Source organism: Trachypithecus francoisi, unplaced genomic scaffold (assembly GCF_009764315.1).
Source record: "Trachypithecus francoisi isolate TF-2019V2 unplaced genomic scaffold, Tfra_2.0 Lachesis_group21, whole genome shotgun sequence".
In the NCBI taxonomy this organism is placed as follows: domain Eukaryota; kingdom Metazoa; phylum Chordata; class Mammalia; order Primates; family Cercopithecidae; genus Trachypithecus; species Trachypithecus francoisi.
This window is the reverse complement of record NW_022681467.1, coordinates 12,445,450-12,469,356: the sequence shown is the minus strand read 5'-3', so window position 1 is coordinate 12,469,356 and position 23,907 is coordinate 12,445,450. Positions and strand designations below refer to the sequence as shown.

Genomic DNA, 23,907 nt, shown 5'->3' with positions numbered 1-23,907 from the left:
GACTTCTATCTTTTAATTTATTTTACTGTTTAACTTATGCCAGGGGAGTTGCAGTGAATGTCAAGAGGAGAAAAAAAGATATTTCAAAAGTAGAATTGGGCCGGGCGCGGTGGCTCAAGCCTGTAATCCCAGCACTTTGGGAGGCCGAGACGGGCGGATCACGAGGTCAAGAGATCGAGACCATCCTGGCTAACACAGTGAAACCCCGTCTCTACTAAAAATACAAAAAAAAAACTAGCCGGGCGAGGTGGCGGGCGCCTATAGTCCCAGCTACTCGGGAGGCTGAGGCAGGAGAATGGCGTAAACCCGGGAGGCGGAGCTTGCAGTGAGCTGAGATCCGGCCACTGCACTCCAGTCCGGGCGACAGAGCGAGACTCTGCCTCAAAAAAAAAAAAAAAAAAAAAAAAAAAAGTAGAATTGGCAGGATTTAGGGACTAGTTGGATATGACTTACAGTTTAAAGTTGGAGTTAAGGGTGACTAATTGGAATAGTTAAGGAAAATGTAGAATCTAATGAAATCTAACTCTTTAATTTTCAGTTGTATTTGGATAAACAAGGACGTTTAAATCTGATAGCTTCTTTTCAGGGCTTTTTCTTCCTGAAGTCATCTTAGCATATGAACATTACCTCTTATAGTCTGAAGCCATGTTTATTTGTTTTTCCCTCAGCCCTACAAGTAACACTGTACGATCTTGCAGTCTTCCTCAAAAGCCTGTGTGTGACTCAGTCATTCTACTTTAGGAATTGAAACCAAAGAAGTGATCAGAGATGTGTTCAAAGATATACATAAATAGGTCTTTATATTATAGTGTTTTTAATGATTAAAAAATGGGACATGACTTAAATGGTTTTCAAAAAAGGAATTGATTCACTTTTTGTATATCTATGTGCTGAATGGGTAAGTTAGGGAAAGCCTGGGCTATTGTAACAAAGATTTACTAATGATTCCATGGTTTAATTTAAAAAGATTGAAATTTCATTTCTTTATGGGGAATGTTTCAGGTCAATTAGAAGTTCTATTTCTGTGGTCATTCAGGGACATAGGCTCTATCCATCTTATTTTTCTACCACCTTGTGGGGCATTGATGATCTTTGCTCAGTTTTAGGCACGTCCATATTCTGGCTTTATTGAAACTGTTCTTGTCATGGTTGCCAGCAATGGCACAGGTTGAGTATCTCTAATCCGAAAATTCAAAGTCTGAATGCTCCAAAATATGAAACTTTTTGAGGGGTGATGTGACACCACGAGTAAAAATTCTACATGTAAGTACTTAACATAAACTTTGTTTTGTGCACAAATTATTAAAAGTACTGTATAAGATGTATGTGAAACATAAATGAATTTTGTGTTTAGACTTAGGTTCCATCCCCAATATTATGTGTATGCAAATATTTCAAAATCTGAAAATTTTGAAATCCAAAACACTTCTGGTCCCAAGCTTTTTTTTTTTTGAGACAGAGTCTCACTCTGTGGCCCAGGCTGGAGTGCAGTGGCATGATCTTGACTCACTGCAGCCTTGACCTCCCAGGGTCAGGTGATCCTCCCACCTCAGCTACCTGAGTAGCTGAAACTAAGTTGTGTACCACCACACAGGCTAATTTTTGTGTATTTTGTGGAGATGGGATTTCACCATGTTGGCCAGGTTGGTCTCAAACTCCTGGACTCAGGTGATCTTCCCACCTCAGCCTCCCAAAGTCTTGGAATTATAAGCATGAGCCACTGAACCTGTCCTGTCGGAAGCATTTTGAATAAGGAATACTCAACCTGTAATTAATACATAAAATAGGACATTTCAGTCCTTCTGTTGCTTCACTGTGGTACTTGAAACTGCTGGCCAACTTTCTCCTCCATGGGCTTCTGCTGGTTTCTCTTCTGTCCCTCGATAAGTATTTGTTCACTATGTCTTTTTCATGTTCTTTTCCTTTGCCCTTCCTATAAAGATTGGTGTTCTCCAGTGTTCTGTCTTTGGTCCATTTTCATTTACATGTGTACCTATGCTGATCTCACCCAGGGCCACTACCACATGATGGTGTCTCCTAAATCTACATCTCTAGCCTGAAAACCTTTGTTTTGACTATCAAGACATGTACCTGAGTACTCTGTAGGAAATTAATATTAAACATATCCAAGACTGACTTAATTATCTTTTTTCCTAGGCTGGCTCTCGCACTTGCATAACCTTTCATAGCCACCTAGAAACCAGAGTCAACCTCAGCAATTTCTTGTCCTCCCTTTCCAGTGAGACCTCAACACTTTGTTAAATATGCCTCTTGAATATTATTGCTGACATTTTCATTTTTGTATCTCCATTGCCACAGTCTTAGTTCAGGCCAAGATTATTTTAAGAGCTTCGTCAGGGCTCTGTGTTTCCGTTTAGGCTCCCTTTCAATCCTACTTATTGGTTAAATGGGTCAGTGATTTTCTTCTACTGGTATTTGGTGGGCAGCAGCTGTAGTTTTAAATTGCATGGTATCTGGCCCAGTGCTGAGTGCAATTCAGCTGTTAATATGGTAATAAATGAAGAACATTTGTGAATAAAGAGAAGACTAGTAATGAAGTAATTATTACCATAATATTCAAAGAAATCTGGAAGAAAATTAGAAACTACTTTGACATTGGTAGGAAAAAAGTGCTACAGCTAAAGAAAATGATTTTGGTATTTTAATGTTTAACTTTACACACAATCTGAATCATAGAACCAAAGACATTTGTTGCAGAGATTAGCATTATTTAAGGAAAGCAAGAACAAAGCGTTCCTGAACTCAGTGTGTCAGTTCAACTTCTGTACCTTTGAATTTGGTTGGACTCCTGTGGGCCCTACCAAGGCTGCACCTAACAGAAAGCTATAGACTGCCATTCCTGTTCTGGTCAGTTAACTTAGATTCCTTGTGTATGGACCTCTGACACACCTGTTTCATTCTCCCTCTTGGTGTTAGCGCTCCTCACATCTGATCTCTGGTGATCCTTCACACTCTGTGTCACAATTTGACTCTTGTATAACTCTGCAGTCCTTAACTGTATTTGCTCAACTACTTTTTCAGTGTCTTCTGAGCTTCAAGTAGAGAAGCTTTCTTCTTTGTTTCATGCTTCTTGGTTGAGTCATCTCTGGTTTACCTGGCAGGAGAAAGGAGTATTTGGGCATAATTAGTGTTTTTATGAAGTATGTATAGAGTATTGTGCTAGCTGGTATATATGGCACAAATAAGTGATTCTGCCCCAACTCTCAGATTAGTAATAATTCTTCTCCTCCTGCCAGTTGACGTATATTGTGCTTTTACTATGTCTAGGGCACTTTCTTACATGCTTTGCTATGTCTTAATCCATGTAATTCTCACAGCAATGCTGTGAGAGAGGTACTATCCCCATAAGTGGGGAAACTGAGGCCTAGAAGGATTATATTTGACCAGTACCACAGAGCTAGTAAGCAACAGAGTTGAGATTCATATCTAGGCATAATGCTTCCACAATCTGTTGCCTCCGTTTTTTACTGACTCTTGGAAGAGAGGTTAATATGGTACATGCATAGCTATAACATAAACAGATGCTCTTTTAAATAACATTAAATTATAAGACAACATGCAAAATATGTGAGTCATCATTGTGGAGGGAAAGGAAAATTGGACTGCCATCAACTAGTTCTGTGACCTTGGGCAAGCAACATAACCTCTCAGTACTTTAGTTTCGTTATCCATAGAGTTCAAAGGTGTTTTTCAAAAGTTCTGTGGAATTGCATGTTTTTTTCTTTTCACTAATTTAGGCTTGATTTCCTTGTTGTGTTTAGATTTAGGTATCTACTGCAGATTAAATTACATCTTTTGAAAATTTTGATTTTCCACTTAGGTTATACCAGTGAGTTAGTTATAGCTTTGTATGTGATATTGTAGAGAAGTCCATTATTTGTGCTTTATTATGTGAATTTGGACTCGTGTAAAACAAACCAGGTCCTCTTAAGAATAAACACATTCTGTAATCAGTCAATTCTCTGTTTACTGGGCATTTACAATATATATTACTTTCTGCTAGATCCTGTAAAGTCTTGGTATGTTAGTCAATATGTTAGTCAATATTTGGTTCTGGACTCAAGAATTCTTACAGAAATGTTCACTGTTTGGTATTTTGATACATAGTCTTGAAAGTCTGTCCGGCCGGGTGCGGTGGCTCACGCCTGTAATCCCAGCACTTTGGGAGGCAGAGGAGGGCGGATCACGAGGTCAGGAGATCGAGATCATCCTGGCTAACACGGTGAAACCCCATCTCTACTAAAAATGCAAAAAATTAGCCGGGCGTGGCGGTGGGCGCCTGTAGTCCCAGCTACTTGGGAGGCTGAGGCAGGAGAATGGTGGGAACCCGGGAGGCGGAGCTTGCAGTGAGCCGAGATTGCGCCACTGCACTCCAGACTGGGTGACTGAGCAAGACTCTTGTCTCAAAAAAAAAAAAAAAAAAAAGAATGTCCATTTCTGTGAAATGGCAAAATATCAAAATGACAACATTTTAAAACATTTTATTTTTGTGTCAGAGTAGAGACACTGATTTCAAATTTTAAAATTTTACCCAAGACCCACAGTAAGAAACATTATGACCTATAAATGTGTGTCTGATGTACATGTAACTGAGACAAATTTTTCATGAAATATTTATTTACTACATGTGACTCACTGTAACACTTCAGTTCTAGTCCATATTATTTTGTGCAAATGTTGGTTGCAGTCTTGATAGAATTAATTTCACAAGTTCTAAAGCTCATAACTGACAGGCTGAAAATCCTACACTTGACTGATAAGGCAAAATTATGAATGCTGCTGTTTTACTTATTTATTTGTTTATTTTTGAGAGTCTTGCTCTGTCTCCCAGGCTGGAGTGCAGTGGCGCCATCTCAGCTCACTGCAAGTTTGGCCTCCCGGGTTCACGCCATTCTCCTGCCTCAGCCTCCGGAGTAGCTGGGACTACAGGCGCCTGCCACCACGCCCAGCTAAGTTTTTGTATTTTTAGTAGAGACAGGGTTTCACGGTGTTAGCCAGGATGGTCTCGATCTCCTGACCTCGTGATCCGCCTGCCTCGGCCTCCCAAAGTGTTGTGATTACAGATGTGAGCCACTGCGCCGGCCTGATTTTTTAGCTTAATTGTCTGTCTTTCTTTCTTTTTTTTTTTTTTGAGACAAAGTCTTGCTCTGTTCCCAGGCTGGGGTGCAGTAGCACAATCTCTGCTCACTGCAACCTCTGCCTCCCTGGTTCAAGCGATTCTCCTGCCTCAGCCTCCCGAGTAGCTGGGACTATAGGTGTGCGCCACCATGCCCAGCTAAGTTTTGTATTTTTAGTAGAGACGGGGTTTCACATGTTGGCCAGGATGGTCTGTATATCTTGACCTCGTGATCTGCCTGCCTGGGCCTCTCAAAGTGCTGGGATTACAGACGTGAGCCACTGCACCCCGCATAAAAAAAAACTTTTTTTTTTGAATGAGCATTTATTTCTCTGTTTATAAATGAGGATTTCATACATTTTACTAAAAGGGCAGAAATGTGCTGCTGCTTTTCTTTGAAGTATAACCTTTTGAACTTTATTTTTACACAAGATTACTTGAAGAATTAGGTTGCATTATTATATAAGCTTTAGACTGAGTCATACTGTGTATTCATATCACAATTTTTTAACTAAATTGTTGTTTAGCAGATTATAACAGTAGGATAAAATGCACATTTTTAATGCCTAAGCTCCCATCCCAAACATCTTCACAGATAGTCTCATTAAAATTAAAAAATCCTGTGAGAGTGAAGTGTGTCCTTATTTAAAGAACTCCTGGATCTGTTTTTACCCTTGTGAGGCTAATTCTTATGAGGCAGTTTTGCACAGTGATTCGGCATATGGGTTCTAGAATCAGACTTCCAGTGTTCAAATCTTAGCTCTGTCACTTGTAAGATCATGGCCTAGCTGGTTGATTGATCTCTCTGTGTCTCAGTTTTCTTGAGTTACCTCAAGAGGGTGGTTATAACCATTCAAAATATTAACATAGAGAAACAGGATATATAAAATCTATAAAGCTCAACTATATTTTAGGAAAGGGTAGAATTAGGATGTCTACAGATGGCTCCATTATTCGTTCTTAAAGGTATAATGCTGAACTCTCTGATGCGCATGCTTTTTCTCTTGTGTGCTCACCCTTTCCAATTCAACAGCTCACTTATTTAATTGTCCTACGATTTAATTCCCCTGCCTCTCTTCTTAATTCCAACTTGGATAAAAATCTTAGCAACAGCTTCCTTGGATAAAAATCTTAGCAACAGATTATCCTCCCGCACCCCCCCACCGCCCCCCCACCCCCCACCACACCACCACAGCCCCCATCTCCCCATTCCCCCCACCCCCCTGCCCCACAGTTTCTGAGATTCCAAACTAATCCTGGCCGGGAAAATCAAGGAAACCTTCATATAAGGAGCTCATATTTTAGTATAAACTCACCTGAGCAGGAGGGCATTCTAGGCATGATAAGCTTGCTAAGTAATACAGGAAACAAAGTTCAGCCAGAATACGAACTCCTCATTCTAGTGGAATGATGATAAAACATACACAGATAACTTCAGTACTAGGAAGGATATGATAAATGTCATGAGGACGACCCAAAGTGCTTTGGGATTCAGAGAGTGAGAAATAACATTCATAGGAAGTTTTATGAAAGTAGAGACATCCAGGCTGAGTTTTAAAGAATCATTAAGAGTACCAGAGGGCTTTAGGGTGGGATGAGGATGACCAGGCAAAGGGCATTCTAAAGTCACAGGGGAAGGAAATAGAGGATGTATTGAGGAAAAGTAAGAATTCACCCATGATGAGAAATATGGAGAGTACCACAGACTGGGGAACAGGGGCTGATAAGATTGGAACTATCCAGGTTTTAACCAAGTCATGGAAAGCCTTACATGGTGGGCTGTTTGGGATCCATTAAAGAGGCCACAAGTTAATAGCTTTTGCTTGAATTCTGCCCAAAGATAGATTTTTTTTTTTTTAACTTGACCAGTACCATTGTTGTTGTTGCTTTTAAATTGCTTTTTTTTTTTTTTTTTGAGATGGAGCCTGACTCCGTTGCCCAGGCTGGAGTACAGTGGCGTGATCTTGGCTCACTGCAACTTCTGCTGCCTGGGTTCAAGCGATTCTCCCGCCTCAGCCTCCCCAGTAGCTGGGATTACAGGCCCTCGCCACCACGCTCAGCTAACTTTGTATTTTTAGGAGAAACGGGTTTCGCCATGTTAGCCAGGCTGGTCTCAAACTCACGACTTCAAGTGATCAGGCTGCCTTGGCCTCCCAAAGTGGTGGGATTACTAGCAAGAGCCACTGTGCCTGGCCATTAAAATTCATTTTAAATTTTATTTAAATTTTAGTATCTAAAAATCGGGGGATTTTACATTAAAACTTAGATTTCCTTTTTTTCCTGTAAAACAAGGAGATCTGGAAGTACAAGGTCCACATCCTCATATGACATGTAAGTAGAGGCAACATCCTTTGGACAGGACATTCTTTGCTTTCAGATTTACAACACAGTATATTTGTATATATTTTCACCAGGCTGGCCTCACTCAGTTATGTTGCCTGTCTGTCTCCTATGGGCATTTGGATATTATATTTCTGCAGTAGAGAAATGTATTAGAAGTCGAAAGTAGTTACTGAAATGGCATTACAAAAACAGAACCAGTATGAACCAAGTTTCCATCAAATCAAAATATGTCCCAAATAAATATTTGCACATCAAACAAAACTGCAATCAAAACAAATATTGGGATCTAGTATGCAGAAAATTCAGTAACTCAGAATGTGCTTAGTAAATGGGGCCAAAAAGATCCCCAAAGAATGACACTTCCCTCTGTCTATGCTCCTATTTACTGCTCTTCCAATGACTTTGGGCTTTTCCATGTGATTTGCTTTGACCAGTGGGACTGCAACAAACATGACCCAACCAGAGGCTTAAAGAGTGCTTGCACATTGGTGTCTGTGCTCGCTTATCATGCAGAGCCCCAGCTAGTATATTGGAGAATGAGAAGCCACGTGAAGCAGAGATACACATCCCAGCTGAGGCCCCTAGACCAGCCTGACTACTGCCAGCCAAATGTGAGTGGGGCCATTAGAACCATCTAGCCTTAGTCACCCCACCAGCTGACTTAGAACTGCCTGGTTAACCACAGGCTAATGAGCAATACAAAGGATGTTGTTTTAAGCCACTAAGTTTTGGAAAGGACTTTTGCACAGCAAAAGCTTAGGAGGAAGCTTTGAAGATGTAGCCCAAAAATGAAATTGTAAACCTCTGGCACACCAGCTACTATGAATTAGCCTACGAGAGAGAATCTTCTAGTATAATTTCTATAATACCTAAAAGAACTATATATTTTGAGAATAAATGGATATGCTGGAGTATAGAGGTGTGTGTGTGTGTGTGTGTGTGTATGTCTGTAATGTAGAACAATGATCAAATAGGAGATGGAGGTGTGGAGATTGACTGGCTGGTTTCAAGAAATGATCTCAGAAGCGGCTTGACCTCTGGGATTCCTCTAGTTCCCTGATTGAATATCCGTAAAAGCTCTTACTGAACCCAAAATTATTTTTCTGATCATCTTGCTAATATATTTATTATAATTTCATTTTTACATTAATTTCTATAGATACTTGTGGGGATTTCTTTGCATGGTATCCTACTAATTATTTTGTTTTTCTTTTGTGGAGAGGGAATGTTAATTTAAATCTGTATCCACATGGCTGGATTAAGACTAAACTGACTTTTCAGGCATCCTCAAAAGGGAAGAGGTTCACTGACAGCAGGCCCCTTCTGGTATCATTAGACAACTCACTGGTACCCTTGGTGGCTTCTCTGAATCCCTATCTATGGGTGCCAAAATACAGGGATTTTGCATTTTGTGTGAATATCTCCCAGCATGTTATTCTTTTAAGTGTGACAGCTAAAGGGATCATCAGGACCTACTGATGATCTTCCAAAGATCATCAAATCTGGCTATATCTTCAAAGCTTCCTCCTACAGTTAGCTTTTGCTGGGCAAAAAACCCTTCCAAAACATAGTAGCTTAAAGCAACATCCTTTATATTGCTCAGTACCTAGTGATGATCCCTTAGCTGTTTATCAGATGACCTTCAGGAAGTTTGACAGCCCCGTAGGGAAAGTGATGAAACAATTTTAAAACAATATTTAAGAAGTTTGAAATATAAAATATGATTTTAGTGAAAATTCTGTTATATCCTCAAATGGTAATTATAATCTTAAAAGTTATGCTTTTTAAATAAGGACAGTGTTGGCCATTTCATCTTTTTTTTTTTTTTTGAGACGAAGTCTTACTCTGTCTCTCAGGCTGAAGTGCAGTGGCGCTATCTCAGCTCACTGCAAGCTCTGCTTCCCGGGTTCACGCCATTCTCCTGCCTCAGCCTCCCCAGTAGCTGGGACTACAGGCGCCTGCCACCACGCCCAGCTAATTTTTTGAATTTTTAGTAGAGACAGGGTTTCACCGTGTTAGCCAGGATGGTTTCCATCTCCTGACCTCGTGATCTGCCCGCCTTGGCCTCCCAAAGTCCTGGGATTACAGGCGTGAGCCACCGAGGCCGGCCCGACCATTTCATCTTGATTAAAATTGAGTTAACAGAGTTTGTTTCTCCTAGTCTACCTCATATGTTAGTGAATTATATCTTTTGTTAAATTTGCTTTTCTTGTTACAATAGGATTACATTTTATCCCTACCTCATAAAATGAATCAGTCTGTCTCTAATGTGGCTTATTGATGCCTAAAATAGACGTAAAATAGTAACATAATGCCAGAACTCAGAATAAGGTCATAGGCCAGGCATGGTGGCTTAAACCTGTAATCCCAGCACTTTCGGAGGCCAAGGTGGAAGGATTGCTTGAGACCAGGAGTTCAAGACCAGCCTGGGCAACTTAGTGAAACTTCGCCTCTACAAAACAATTTTAAAAAATCAGAATAAGGTCATAAATATAAATACTACACAGAATTTCAGTGTAAACAAAGTAGTATATGTGTTGGGATATGAATCTGCGAGTTTGATGATTTTGTATAAACAAGCAAACGAGAAAACATAAATAGAAGATACATGATTAATATCTGCAAATTTGATTTTATTATGTTATTTTCTAGTCCTTGGTGTGTTGTATGTTATGAAATTTTGTCAAATGGTAGCAGAAACTACTGAGACCTTTGTATTGTTTTCAAAGTATCATAACTACTCTGGAAAACCAGTTTTTTTCCTCTAGGGCAAAAGCAAGTAATGCTTTTTCTTGGTGTGTGTGTGTGTGTATGGGGTGTGGTGGGACAGGGATGAAATTGCTGCATTTTGCCACTAAAGGAAGAGATGGGACTTAAACAGATGGTTCATTCAAAGATGGACTCTTTGAAATAAAAATGGTATATGAGAGCCTGCTTATCATGTTGATTAAGATCATGGGCTGCCTGGGTTCAAATCTCAGCTTTCTTACCAGTTGTGTGTACTTGGTCAAACCACTTCATTTCTGCATGCCTTAGCTTCATTTTACTTATTGAGGGAATAGTAGTAATGTGTACTATATACATATGTTTGTTATGAGAATTATAGGAGTTAATATTTGTAAGCGAAGAGCATGTAGATTGGCCGGACACAGTGGCTCACACCTGTAATCCCAGCACTTTGGGAGGCTGAGGCGGGTGGATCACAAGGTCAGGAGATGGAGACCATCCTGGCTAACAGGGAGAAACCCCGTGTCTAGTACAAATATAAAAAATTAGCCGGGCATAGTGGCGGATGCCTGTAGTCCCATCTACTTGGGAGGCTGAGGCAGGAGAATGGCGTGTGCCCGGGAGGTGGAGCTTGCAGTGAGCTGAGATCGCATCAGTGCATTCCAGCCTAGGTGACAGAGCAAGACTCCATCTAAAAAAAAAAAGCATATAGAGCATATAGATCATGGTAGACACTATACAAATATTTAGAACATGCATTAAAACTAAATAAAAATGTCTATAAGACGGAAATGTTTTTTATAAAGATGAGATTACACGGCCGGTCATGTTAGTTCATGCCTATAATCCTAGCACTTTGAGAGACCAAGGTGAGTGGATCACCTGAGATCAGGAGTTCGAGACCAGCATGACTAACATGACGAAAACCCATCTCTACTAAAAATACAAACATTAGCCAAGCATAGTGGCGCATGCCTGTAATCCTAGCTACTTGGGAGGCTGAGGCAGAAGAATCGCTTGAACCCAGGAGGTGGAGGTTGCAGTGAGCCAAGATCGTGCCATCGCATTCCAGCCTGGTGACAGAGTGAGACTCTGTCTCAAAACAAAAAAAAGATGAGGTTATGATTCACGCAAATATAAAATGAGCACTTTTATAAAATGAGCTTTTATAATACTTGCCTAATATATACATATGTTGGAGAAATCGTTAACAGGAAAATAACTTGAGATGTTGGCTAGCTTTGTTTAATGTTATAGTATGTCTGCCTGGAAGTTGTTTTTAAAATATGTTTAGTAATTTGCAACCTTAGACTTATATTACATTAATAGATATTCATTAAAATTCACATAATTTCTAAGAAATATAAATGACTAAAATACTAATACTAAACCTAAGTCTGAGTTTATATACTTTGGCTTTTTATTTTCACATGGCATAAAGAAACTAGATATAATTGGGCCCATTAATAAAATGTTCTTTTGAAAGATTACACTATAAAGAAACAGATATCTCTAGAAATTGTAAGATGATATATTCATAAAACCTGCTAGTATGCTATAGAATGCTAGCATGTGACACAGTTTACAGCTGTCTACTTCTTAAGTTTTCTTTGTAAAAGTGTATTGGTCTTTCAAATTACATTTAATACATGTAAGTTAAACTACTAAAAGTAATAAGCACGAGGAGAAACAACTCTGTATGCAAAGTATGTGAGGAATGAAGGACTTTTTTGCTGTAGATAAGGGAAAAAGAGTGTAATTTTGTCTTAAAATGAGATTACTGGTTATTCCAGAATGAGAAAGAGGAAAAATGTAGGACGAAATCTGAATGGATATAGAAAGCTGTAGGTTTGCAGAAAAGAAATTCTTGATGTTTTCAAGCTGGCTAAGATTAAATTGATTTCTATGTAAAGATTTTTTTTTTTTTTTTCAAATAACATGAGCCCAATAGCGTGCTGATATAAAACTAGCACTTGGTTTTATTTCTGTTAAAGCAACAAAGTTTTCTTGGAATATTGGTCTGTTCTTAATAAGAGATTGTGAAAGGTTTTTCTTTCCTTTTTTTTCTTTTTTGAGATGGAGTTTCACTTTTGTTTCCCAGGCTGGAGAGCAATGGCGCGATCTCGGCTCACTGCATCCTACGCCTCCTGGGTTCAAGCGATTCTCATGCCTCAGCCTCCCGAGTAGCTGGGATTACAGGCATGTGTCACCACACGCGGCTAATTTTGTATTTTTAGTAGAGATGGAGTTTCTCCATGTTGGTCAGGCTTATCTCAAACTTCCGACCTCAGGTGATCTGCCCCCCTTGGCTTCCCAAAGTGCTGGGATTACAGGCGCGAACCATCCTGTCCGGCCACCTCTTTGCCTTTCAAGTAATCTGCCTAGGAAACAAAAATTCTGTGCTTATCAAAATAATTTATTGTGCTTTGTGTTTTCTATGTCATCTCCTTTTAAGAGAACTTAAGTATTGTTTCATAGTGATCTATGATTCTGTTTAATCAGCATTCAAATCTTTTGACATTTTTGACAGTTTTCCAAAATCTAATTCTAAGTTAATTTATTGTGTTCTATTTATAGAACACAATAAATTCTATTTATTCTAGAATGTTGGCCAGGCTGGTCTTGACCAACTCAGGTGATCCACCCGCCTCAGCTTCCCAAAGTGCTGATATTACAGGCATGAGCCGCCGTGCCCAGCCCTAAATGAATTACTAATCTTGGACTGACCTTGAGATTTCCCATAGGTCCCCTGGAAAATGTCAAAGGATTTGTTCTTTCACCTAGTAAAAATATTGTTTGTTTGATATATTAAATTATGTGGGAAACATTGTCAAGTAAAAAGTGATGCTTAAGCTTTTCTAGGTTATAATTGTATGGGTAAATATTAATAATGAAAACATTCCAGAAATTATGTGAATATCATAGACATTTGTCAATACTCTCATTGTCCATCATATGTCCTTGTATATACTGTTATCATCATAATGCCAACTATTATTGAAATATTTAAATATTGTGTGCCACAAAAATAACCTAATTCCCTCATCAGTTTTATCATTTTTATAATGAACAGAGTTTCACCGTAGACATTTTAAGTCTTTTATTATCCACAGATAGGTTTTCTTTTACTCTGATTCTTCCTGAAAGCTCCTGTAATCAGCTTATAAGCCAGAATGCTTCATTTTCAACACAACTGATTGTCTTAGAGATCTATGGAAAGGACCATGCCAGGTACTCTGGGGTGTAGGCTTCAAATGGCATTGCTTAGATACTTGTAGACCATACCACTGGAATGAGTATGGATTTCCGCAGCTAGTAGAGAAGCTGACTCATAAAACTGCTAACCCAGGATAAAGCAGAAGATTCAATTACATGGGGCAGAATAAACTAATAAATAAGATAATTTTTATGGTTATTGTTTTGGAATATTTCTCATTCTTTAATGTCTTATTTAAGGAGCATTTTTTTTTCCTGTTTTCTCATGCTTTCTGTAACTCATGACAATTTAGTAGGTTATGCTTTTGTAAAAAGAGATGAAACATATTTTCTTCCAACCTGATCCCTCCAGAATTCAGAAACACTTATTGAGTATTCTAATTCTCAATGGCATTACGATTATTTGGATAAGTTCAATAAGATTCTGTCTTCCTTGTAACAGGACATACTTGGAAAAATCAGTTTATAACCAAGGCTTTGACTGGGATGTCATATTTGAGAATGATGCATTGAATCAGATACGTCCAGACACTTTTAAGGCACAAAGACTTTATGGAGTCAATGCTTACAAAGTCCTCTTGGGAAAACTGGCCTGGTACCTGGCTTATTGGATCCTGCCATCTTATACATTTTCTCAATTCTTCTAGTTTCCTCTGAAAGCCTACTACAAGTCTCCAAACTAACATTTTTAATTTCTCCCCACCTTCCTCCCTTGGCATCCCTGAGAACTAAAACTGTCTTTTTCCCAGAAGGGGACAGTTAAGACTGTCTTCTTAAGCAAACTTTAGTCAGGTTTCTCTAAGTCTTTTTTGTGTCTAGGCCCCATTCTTGCAATACCTGCATAGCCCAGTTTCATCAAGAATCTTGCTAAGTTAGTTAAGAGAAAATGTCTTACCCTTGATATCAGATCACCCTTGATACTTGGTCAAATTGCTCATCCCCCACCAGGCAATATGTGATCACCCTGGCTTGCCTTCAGCAAGAATACTGTTAAGGCTCTATAACCAGAATCCCCCTATGTTTCTTCTTAGTTATTTTCCATCCACTCACCTCCATCCTGCTCCTTGGCTATAAATCCCTGCTTGTTATTGCTGTATTTGGAATTGATCCCAGTTCTATACTGAGGTCTCTTTCCTTTATTGTAATAGTTACTGAATAAATTCTGTTTTTACTGCTTTAATCACTTCCAGTTCCAGTTTTCTTTGACATTATCAAAAGTATACAATATGAAAGAGCAATTACTGTCATGTGTTTACACTGACAGATATTTCAACTTGCAGTTGTATAAAACCAGTGATGTACAAAGCCTGAGTTGGTGCTTTGTGTACGTAGAGAATGTCCATGAGGGAGATATACTTGACAACTTTTTGTCCTATTTATTACTGAAAACCTAGGGTAGGGAAAAAGATACATTGAGCTTTGTGTGTGAAGAGGAAGGCAACACATTGCTATGCAAATAAAAGAGGTGGCCTCTAAGTGGTAATTTATATTGTTGTATTTGCAAAGAACAGTTGCTGGTCAAAAAATACTCCCATTAGGTTTTGATTTATTGTTGAAAGAAATACTGCTAATTATTAGTCCTATCAAGCTGTAGCCTTTAAGTATGTATATGCCTTTTTTGCATACTATGTGAGGAATTGGGCTGTAAGTAGAATCTGACTGTTGAGGAAAGAAGGGTCTTATGTTAGTTTTTAAAATGAGAGACAATTAAAATATTCCCTCATAATGCTGATAATTCAAGTAAAGACTATTTTGAGTAACTTACTTGAGTGACATGTCACAGCAGTATGTTTATTCATTATGTTGAATTGTTTGAACCTTCACTTCAGTCTCAAAATATTCCATTTAAAAAATTTGCAGATGACAGATTAGAGTTTCTTTTTAAAAAACTGAACGATGGTATAAAAATGGTTTAAACGTCAATGTTTTCCCATACCTTTCTTTCTTTTTTTTTTTTTTTTGAGACGTAGTTTCCATCTGTCGCCCAGGCTGGAGTGCAGTGGCACGATCTCGGCTCACTGCAACCTCCACCTCCCCCGTTCCAGTGATTCTCCTGCCTCAGCCTCCCAAGTAGCTAGGACTACAGGTGCATACCACCGTGCCTGGCTCTTTTTTTTTTTTTAGTAGAGACAGTTTCACTGTGTTAGCCAGGATGGTCTTGATCTCCTGAGCTCATGATCTGCCCGCCTCAGCCTCTGAAAGTGTTGGGATTACAGGCGCGAGCCACCGCGCCTGGCCCTCCCATACCTTTCTTTTATAATTACTTTTGAGAAAGAAACACATGACTTATTGTCTCATATGTTTAAAATTTCTTATCACTACAAATGTGATGTTACTTACATAATGCTTCATGAAAAAATGAAATAATACTTTTTAGAGCTAAAACCAGTTAAAGAATAATTAGAAAATCTATTTACTATCTCCCAAGTTGAAATGGTCTTTCTGCATTCATTTATAAGTCTGTCAATTTAATGCCTGATAGAATTCTGAAACATCTTCAGTGATGAATCTTTATAATTTCTAGGTTTACAATAGTCTAAATATGCATTTATCTCTGACAAAGCCACCAAATGTTTATTGTCATTTAATAATCATTAATGGAGAATCAAGAGTTTATAATTTGGTTAATCACAATAGAAACTAGTTTATCTCTGGCAGAGATAAATAGTACTATAGGAGTCCCTGAGAGGTCAACTCAAGTATAAGTATTTTATATTTTGAGGTTTCCTAAAGTTTTTCTCTACTTCATTAACATACAAGTTGCCCACATTATTCTCCTTCTCATTATTACTACAACCAGTTGAGTATTTTGTTTAGAATACTTCTGGGAGAGAAGTGGTTGCTAAGAAGGGAATGCTTTATAGACAGAGAAAGATTCATTTTTATGGTCACAGGTTATTTTCTAGTCTTGGCCAAATTTTCTTTTTGGTGGGGGGACTATTGTGGTCCAAAGACAATTTAGGTGACTTATAACCTATCACCTCTAATCCCCCAGATGTCTCAAAATTGCATGCTCATGAGAGTATCTCAATGAGTGAATAGCAGTATCTCCTCGCATTAAAAATTTACACATATCATAAATACTTTTAAAAATCAGAGTATCTCAGTGAGTGAATAGCAGTATCTCCTTGCATGAAAGATTTACACATATCATACTTTAATATAAATAAATTCAAAAATACAGATCACCTTTCCTATAAGTATATTAAAAACCTTTTTATGAATGGCAATTTAAAATATTTTAAAACATTTATTTTGCACAGCTTTGTTTACTAGGTTTAATTTATCTTGTTACTATTTGTTAAAAATAAACGGAAATTCAAGTTTATAGGTTTGCTCTTAAATCATTTTTAAAAAATCAGATTTCAGGATATAATGTTTTTGGCTTGTTTTGAATATTCCTGCTTGCTGGCTCTTGTGTGTTGGGGTAGAGGTTTCTTTTTAAAATCTAGTAGCACCCTCTAGAGCAAAAGGTAAAATACAATTTGATAAGAAAGGAGCAGTTTAACAAATTCAAATATTCTCCTTGAAATTTCCTATCCGGAGTAATAGTTTGTTACTTAGAAGTACCAAAGAGCTGGCCAGACATGGTGGCTCATACCTTTAATACCAGCACTTTGGGAGGCCGAGGTGGGCAGATCACTTGAGGTCGAAAGTTCAAGACCAGCCTGGCCAACATTGTGAAACCCTGTCTCTACTAAAAATACAAAAATTAGATGGGCATGGCATGGTGGCTCATGCCTGTAATTCCAGCTACTTGGGTAGTGGGGGAGAGATGGGCGGGGCTGAGGCAGGAGAATCTATTGAACCCAGGAGACAGGAGTTGCAGTGAGCCGAGATCACGCCACTGTAGCACTCCAGCCTGGGTGATAGAGTGAGATTCCCTCTCCAAAAAAAAAAAAAAAAAAAAGGAAAAGAAAAAGTAGCAAAGAGCTGAACCTAAATTTTTTTTGCTCAAATATATATATATATATATATTCTTATCAAGGATGCCTTTTAGGTAAGTTCTTCTTACCTAACATTAAAGATTAAAACATCTTTTTCTTACCTCCTTGTGAATGCAATGGTACGTAATTTTATTTTAGAATGGATATTTTAATAAAATTACCCATAAGTATTGAATTTCTTGTTGACCAATATAACATGCTAAAATTTTATTGTATGTCCATTTTGTATGTGATAGTGTGTTTGTTTTAAGAATTACAAAATAGAGAATAAACCACACCCCTTGTACTTACGCTCTTGTTTCCACTTGTTTTTTGTAGTAGAGCATGACACATACTGGGTCTTGTAGTAGTCTTGAGTAAAAAATTATCTTGATTAAATTAATAATATTATTATTGATATATATCCATTTTCTATTACAGAAGAAAATACTCAGGAAACATCCCAGGTGAAGAAAAGTTTGACTGAAAAAGTTTCTCTCTATAGAGGTGACATCACATTGCTAGAGGTAGATGCTATAGTCAATGCTGGTGAGTAGGTGATTTTTCTGTGATGTGTTTGTTAAATAAGTATTATTTCAAAATATTTTTTATACTTAAGAATGTAAGTATTTTAGAAAAAAATGCTTTCTGATGTATAAATGTCTAATCTATTTCTCTTCTTGATTAAACACATTGGAGATCTTTGTTTTTGTATGTTCTGCAATTAATGTGCATCTACAGCACCCTCTACAGTGAAAGGTGCTAGGTTGAGATTAGGATATTGGACCACTGGAGAAGTGACAGATTGTTGCAGAAAGTTCTTCAGAAAGAACTTTAGCAAGTATATTATTGTTACTTTCATAGCTTGAATTAATAGTTGGCCAACATAAATACAAGCTCATCAAGCTTTTTTCTTCTTTTGAATAGGTTGTCAGGCAATGATTGAACTGTGTAAGACAAAAGTGAAAATATAAAGAAATTATTTCAGTGATTTCAAAACTTAAGTTGTTTGGGTTCTGGTTTTCATTTTCATCATGAAATGCTTAATTTTAACCAGCATATTTTAATTATTTTTAATAATTAATTGTCTAGTTAATTTTCCTATTTCAACATTGGGAAAAATTTAACAGATGTTATATTTTATTATGTGGCTATATATCAAAAAAGATGTAATAGCTGTGATTCTATAAAAGTATTGTAAATGAGAGGATATTTAATGGTTTTAATTTGTGTTTTGTAAAGTTAGGCTGTTTGAAGGTTGCAAGTGTCAATTAAAAACAAATCTGGACTTAGGTAAGGAGAGGCTTTCTCTAAATAGACTGTTACAATAAAAGGAGGAGGATGATTCCGGTAGCGGGAGGCAGAATATTGTGTTACCGGGAATGTTTTTCCCTGAGGTCAGCTGGTTCTGAGGAATGGCTGTTAAGGAGGGGTGGCTCACCTTCCATTGCTTCAGGGTGGACCAAAGTTCAGGGGTTTCAAGGAAGGAGAGGAGCCTGACTAAAGTTTGGTCGGATCGTTGGTGGGCATTGACCAACCAGAATGGCAAATAGGGATGAAGAATTTGACTAATCATGTATGAGACAGAGAATGGGAATTTGGAAAGTCCATTTCTGGCCTTGTCATTTGGCTGCAAGGTGGTCATCTGTCAGTTTTATCTAGTAAGCCTGTTCCCAGAACAGGATAGGGGTAATTTCTTAACTGTGACTCTTTCCAAGAGTACAGAGTTCAGGTGAAGTTCAGTGTTATCTCCAGGTTCCCTGTGGTGATAATAAATTCACACAGGATAGTAGGAAAATGCATTGGCAGGCGAACAGAAGGGTCTAATGGAGAACTGAAACATTGTTCAAGGATATTGTACAGCTCTGGCAATTGAGCAGAAAGTTCAGAATACTGGTCTGCTTATTGTTCCCTTAGAATTGGGTATCAGTTACAGCTGGGCACGGTGACTCATGCCTGTAATCCCAGCACTTGGGGAGGTCGAAGTGGGTAGATCACTTGAAGTCAGGAATTCAAGACCAGCCTGGCCAACATGGTGAATCCCATCTCTACTAAAAAATACAAAAATTAGCCAGGTATGATGGCGAGCGCCTGTAATCCCAGCTACTTGGGAGGCTGAGGCAGGAGAATCGCTTGAACCTGGGAGGTGGAGGTTGCAGTGAGCCGAGATCATACCACTGCACTCCAGCTTGGGTGACAGATTGAGACCCTGTCTCAAAAAAAAAAAAAAAAAAAAAAAGGATTGGATGTCAGTTGCTTTGTACCATAGCTGCTTTGCCGTAATCAAGGCTCAGTTTTCTCCTTTTCTTCTTCTGATGCTTCTGCACTTCCTTTCTCCTTTGCTGCTTCTGCTGCCTGTCTAAAGTGTAAAGTCTTCTTGAGAGAGGAGGCTGGGTCATTTAATCGCCACCCAATATGACTCACTCTTTCATCCTCAGGTTACCTCATAGGATACAGGTCTCCCTTATATGTAGTATCTGTGGATTGTTCATTTGTGGCCCTGGGTATCAAGATGCTTTCTCTGTCCCATGGGGCCTCTGGGGAAAGACAGGCCCTTAGAAAGTGTCTCAGGAAGTCCTCTCCAGTAGTTTTAATAAGATATCACTACAGATAGTAATTTAATGTATGTGCCCTAAATTCTATAAATATATGAACTTTAATTTTAAAACATTTAAAAGATATGTGGGTATATATACATAAAGATATGTGTGTGTATATATATATTTTATGTATATATATACACACATCGTTTATATATACACACATATGTATCTGTATACACATGATCTTTTAAATTTTTTTTTTTTATATTTCACAGTAGATGTTATGTTATCTTAATTATTTTTTTTATTTTATTTTTTATTTTTTATTATACTTTAAGTTCTAGGGTACATGTGCATAACGTTTATATCATGTATAACACCCCAATGCAATCCCTCCCTCCTCCCCCCTCCCCCTGATAGGCCCCAGTGTGTGATGTTCCCCTTCCCGAGTCCAAGTGATCTCATTGTTCAGTTACCACCTATGAGTGAGAACATGCGGTGTTTGGTTTTCTCTTCTTGTGATAGTTTGCTAAGAATGATGGTTTCCAGCTGCATCCATGTCCCTACAAAGGACGCAAACTCATCCTTTTTGATGGCTGCATAGTATTCCATGGTGTATATGTGCCACATTTTCTTAATCCAGTCTGTCACAGATGGACATTTGGGTTGATTCCAAGTCTTTGCTATTGTGAATAGTGCCGCAATAAACATACGTGTGCATGTGTCTTTGTAGTAGAGTAATTTATAATCCTTTGGGTATATACCCAGTAGTGGGATGACTGGGTCATATGGTACATCTAGTTCTAGATCCTTGAGGAATTGCCATACTGTTTTCCATAATGGTTGAACTAGTTTACAATCCCACCAACAGTGTAAAAGTGTTCCTATTTCTCCACATCCTCTCCAACATCTATTGTTTCCTGACTTCTTAATGATTGCCATTCTAACTGGTGTGAGATGGTATCTCATTGTGGTTTTGATTTGCATTTCTCTGATGGCGAGTGATGATGAGCATTTTTTCATGTGTCTGTTGGCTGTATGGATGTCTTCTTTTGAGAAATGTCTGTTCATATCCTTTGCCCACTTTTTGATGGGGTTGTTTGTTTTTTTCTTGTATATTTGTTTGAGTTCTTTGTAGATTCTGGATATTAGCCCTTTGTCAGATGAGTAGATTGCAAAAATTTTCTCCCATTCTGTAGGTTGCCTGTTCACTCTGATGGTAGTTTCTTTTGCTGTGCAAAAGCTCTTTAGTTTAATTAGATCCCATTTGTCAATTTTGGCTTTTGCTGCTGTTGCTTTTGGTGTTTAATTCAAGATGGATTAGAGACTTAAATGTTAGACCTAATACCATAAAAACCCTAGAAGAAAATCTAGGGAGTACCATTCAGGACATAGGCATGGGCAAGGACTTCATGTCAAAAACACCAAAAGATCTTTTAAATTTTTAAAAATTAAAGCTCTGCCAGGTACAGTGGCTCACGCCTATAATCCCAGCACTTTGGGAGGCCAAGGCAGGTGGATCATGAGGTCAAGAAATCGAGACCATCCTGGCAACATGATGAAACCCCATCTCTACCAAAAATTCAAAAATTAGCCCAGCATAGTGGTGTGTGCCTGTAAGTCCCAGCTACTTGGGAGGCTGAGGCAGGAGAATTGCTTGAACCCAGAAGGCAGAGGTTGCAGTGAGTCGAGATCATGCCACTGCACTCTAGCCTGGCGATAGAGTGAGACTCCATCTCAAAAAAAAAAAAAAAAAAAAGTTAAAGCTCATTTATTTATAGAATTTAGGGCATATATATCAATATATATAGACACATAAAAAATATATATTTATACACATATATCTTTTAAATTTTAAAAAATGTATATATGTATGTACATATGTATATAAATACACTATCAGCCTTCCTGTATGTTCTTGTAATTTCTAACCATTACTCCTAGTCCTGTCCTGAGGAAGTACAATTGATCATATCTACTTCCTTTTTAAATACTTGAAGATCACTCTCACAGGTTTTCTCCTTCTTGTTATTAAGATAACATTGATTTTGCCCTGTTAGCACACACTTAATAAGAGTAATAATGGTCTTTTCTTGGTTTTGCTGTCTTCCCGTGGAAGCCACACATAGTACCATTTTCTCTTTTTGTGTCAACTCCTAAAGCAATGTCATCTCCTTCTTAAAAATATTTAATACTGTGTATTTGTTAAATTGAATTATTTAATATATGGAATTGAATTTGTAGATCTTTGACTAATGGGACATTCAGCATTGGAAACTTGACACAGTGAACCAATTGGTTCTGTTTTTTGTTTTATCTGATCAATTAATAAAAATATTTTGGGAGTAATTATCGAAATAAAATGGTGCAAAACAGAAGAACATCATTAACTACCTCATCACTATTTTGTTCTTTTAAATATTATCTTGCTCTTGCCTAAATGTATAACTTTTCATAGCTGCTGCATAATATATAAGGGTATGATGAGTTTATATGAAGAGAGGCAGCAACTTTTGCTTCCTCCCAAAATGATTCGGTAATTTTAACTCACCTCTCTGGCTGTGATGATTGTAATTTGGCCATGTTTTGCATCTCACAAGGATAGTCTCATCAGGAAGATCCCAGGTAGATGGAAAAGGGATGCCAAATGAATATACACTGTAATGGCTCTATTTACAGCTTTTTGCTGTGCAGTTTGTTTGCCTGGTGTGGAAGGAGTGGAACAGCTGCTAACTTTTCAAGTGAACAAGGCAACATGGCAGGAAACTATAGAACTGCCTCTACTGGGAGGGGAGTGAAAAACAGTACCCCTAGTCACTATGCCAAAGCAGCCCCGTCACCTCCTGTTAGACTTCTGAAGTACTCTTTTCATGACCATATTAGTACATTGGAACACCTGGTCTTAGTTGCTATGAATGAAATGACTTCATATTTTAAACTTCTTTCTAATAATGTGTGTTTTGAACTGCCTTAACCTCTTTAAATGTGACCCAGGATGGACTTCTTGTGTATTATATTCTTCTCTCTAGGAAATTATGCATGTTTAGTATGTTTTAATAAAACAGATTTTGCAAGCATTATAGTACACAGGGCGGTAGCACAAGTTTAGAGTTAGGCAGACCTGGGGTCAAAATTCAGGTTATCATAACCAAGACCATTTTTTATTTAAACTTTTTATTTTGAAATAACGATAGAAAAGACAAAAATAGCACGGAGTCCTATGAACCCTGTGTAAACTTCTCCCAATGGTGGCTTTGTATATAGCTATAGTACAACATCAAAAGCAGATTTTAAAAAATAATTTATTTTAGAGTCAGAGAGTACTTGTATACTCATTGCATGGTATATTCACAATGCTGAAGTTTGGAGTATGATTGATCTTGTCACCCAGGTAATGAGTGTAGTACCCAATAGTTACTTTTTCAACCCCTGCCCCTTCTTTTCCTTCCACCTTAGTAGTCCCCAGTGTGTATTGTTGCCATTTTTATGTCCATGTTTACCCAATGTCAAAAACCAAAAATTGATACTGTTACATTACTGTTATCTAGACTATAGACTTTATTCAAGTTTTAACCATTTTTAAACTTGCATTCATGTGAATGTGTGTATATGTGTGTGTAGTTCTTTGTAGTTTTATTTAATGCATAGATTCATGTGACCACCACCACAATCTGGATACAGAACTATTCCATTATCATAAAAGAACTCCCTCATGCTGTCTGGGCGTGGTGGCTCACGCCTGTAATCCTAGTACTTTGGGAGGTCGAGGTGGGTGGATAATGAGGTCAGGAGTTCAAGACCAGCCTGGCCAAGATGATGAAACACCGACTCTTTTAAAAATATAAAAATTAGCTGGGTGCAGTGGCAGGTGCCTGTAATCCCAGCTAATCTGGAGGCTGAGGCAGGAGAATCGCTTGAACCCGGGAGATGGAGGTTGCAATGAGCTGACATTGCACCATTGCACTCTAGCCTGGGCAACAGAGCAAGACTCCATCTCAAAAAAAATAAAGAACCC

General features: G+C 38.1%; 1 protein-coding gene across 2 annotated transcripts in view; it reads left to right on the top strand.

The window, feature by feature from the left end:
• The window catches only part of MACROD2 (mono-ADP ribosylhydrolase 2), a 2,183,277-nt gene that overhangs the window by 71,306 nt on the left and 2,088,064 nt on the right, over positions 1–23,907 (top strand). For both annotated transcript variants that reach the window (XM_033185566.1, XM_033185564.1), the window contains exon 3: positions 17,791–17,898. In XM_033185566.1, the coding sequence (XP_033041457.1) occupies positions 17,791–17,898 (108 nt within the window). The remainder of the gene's footprint in view (positions 1–17,790; positions 17,899–23,907) is intronic.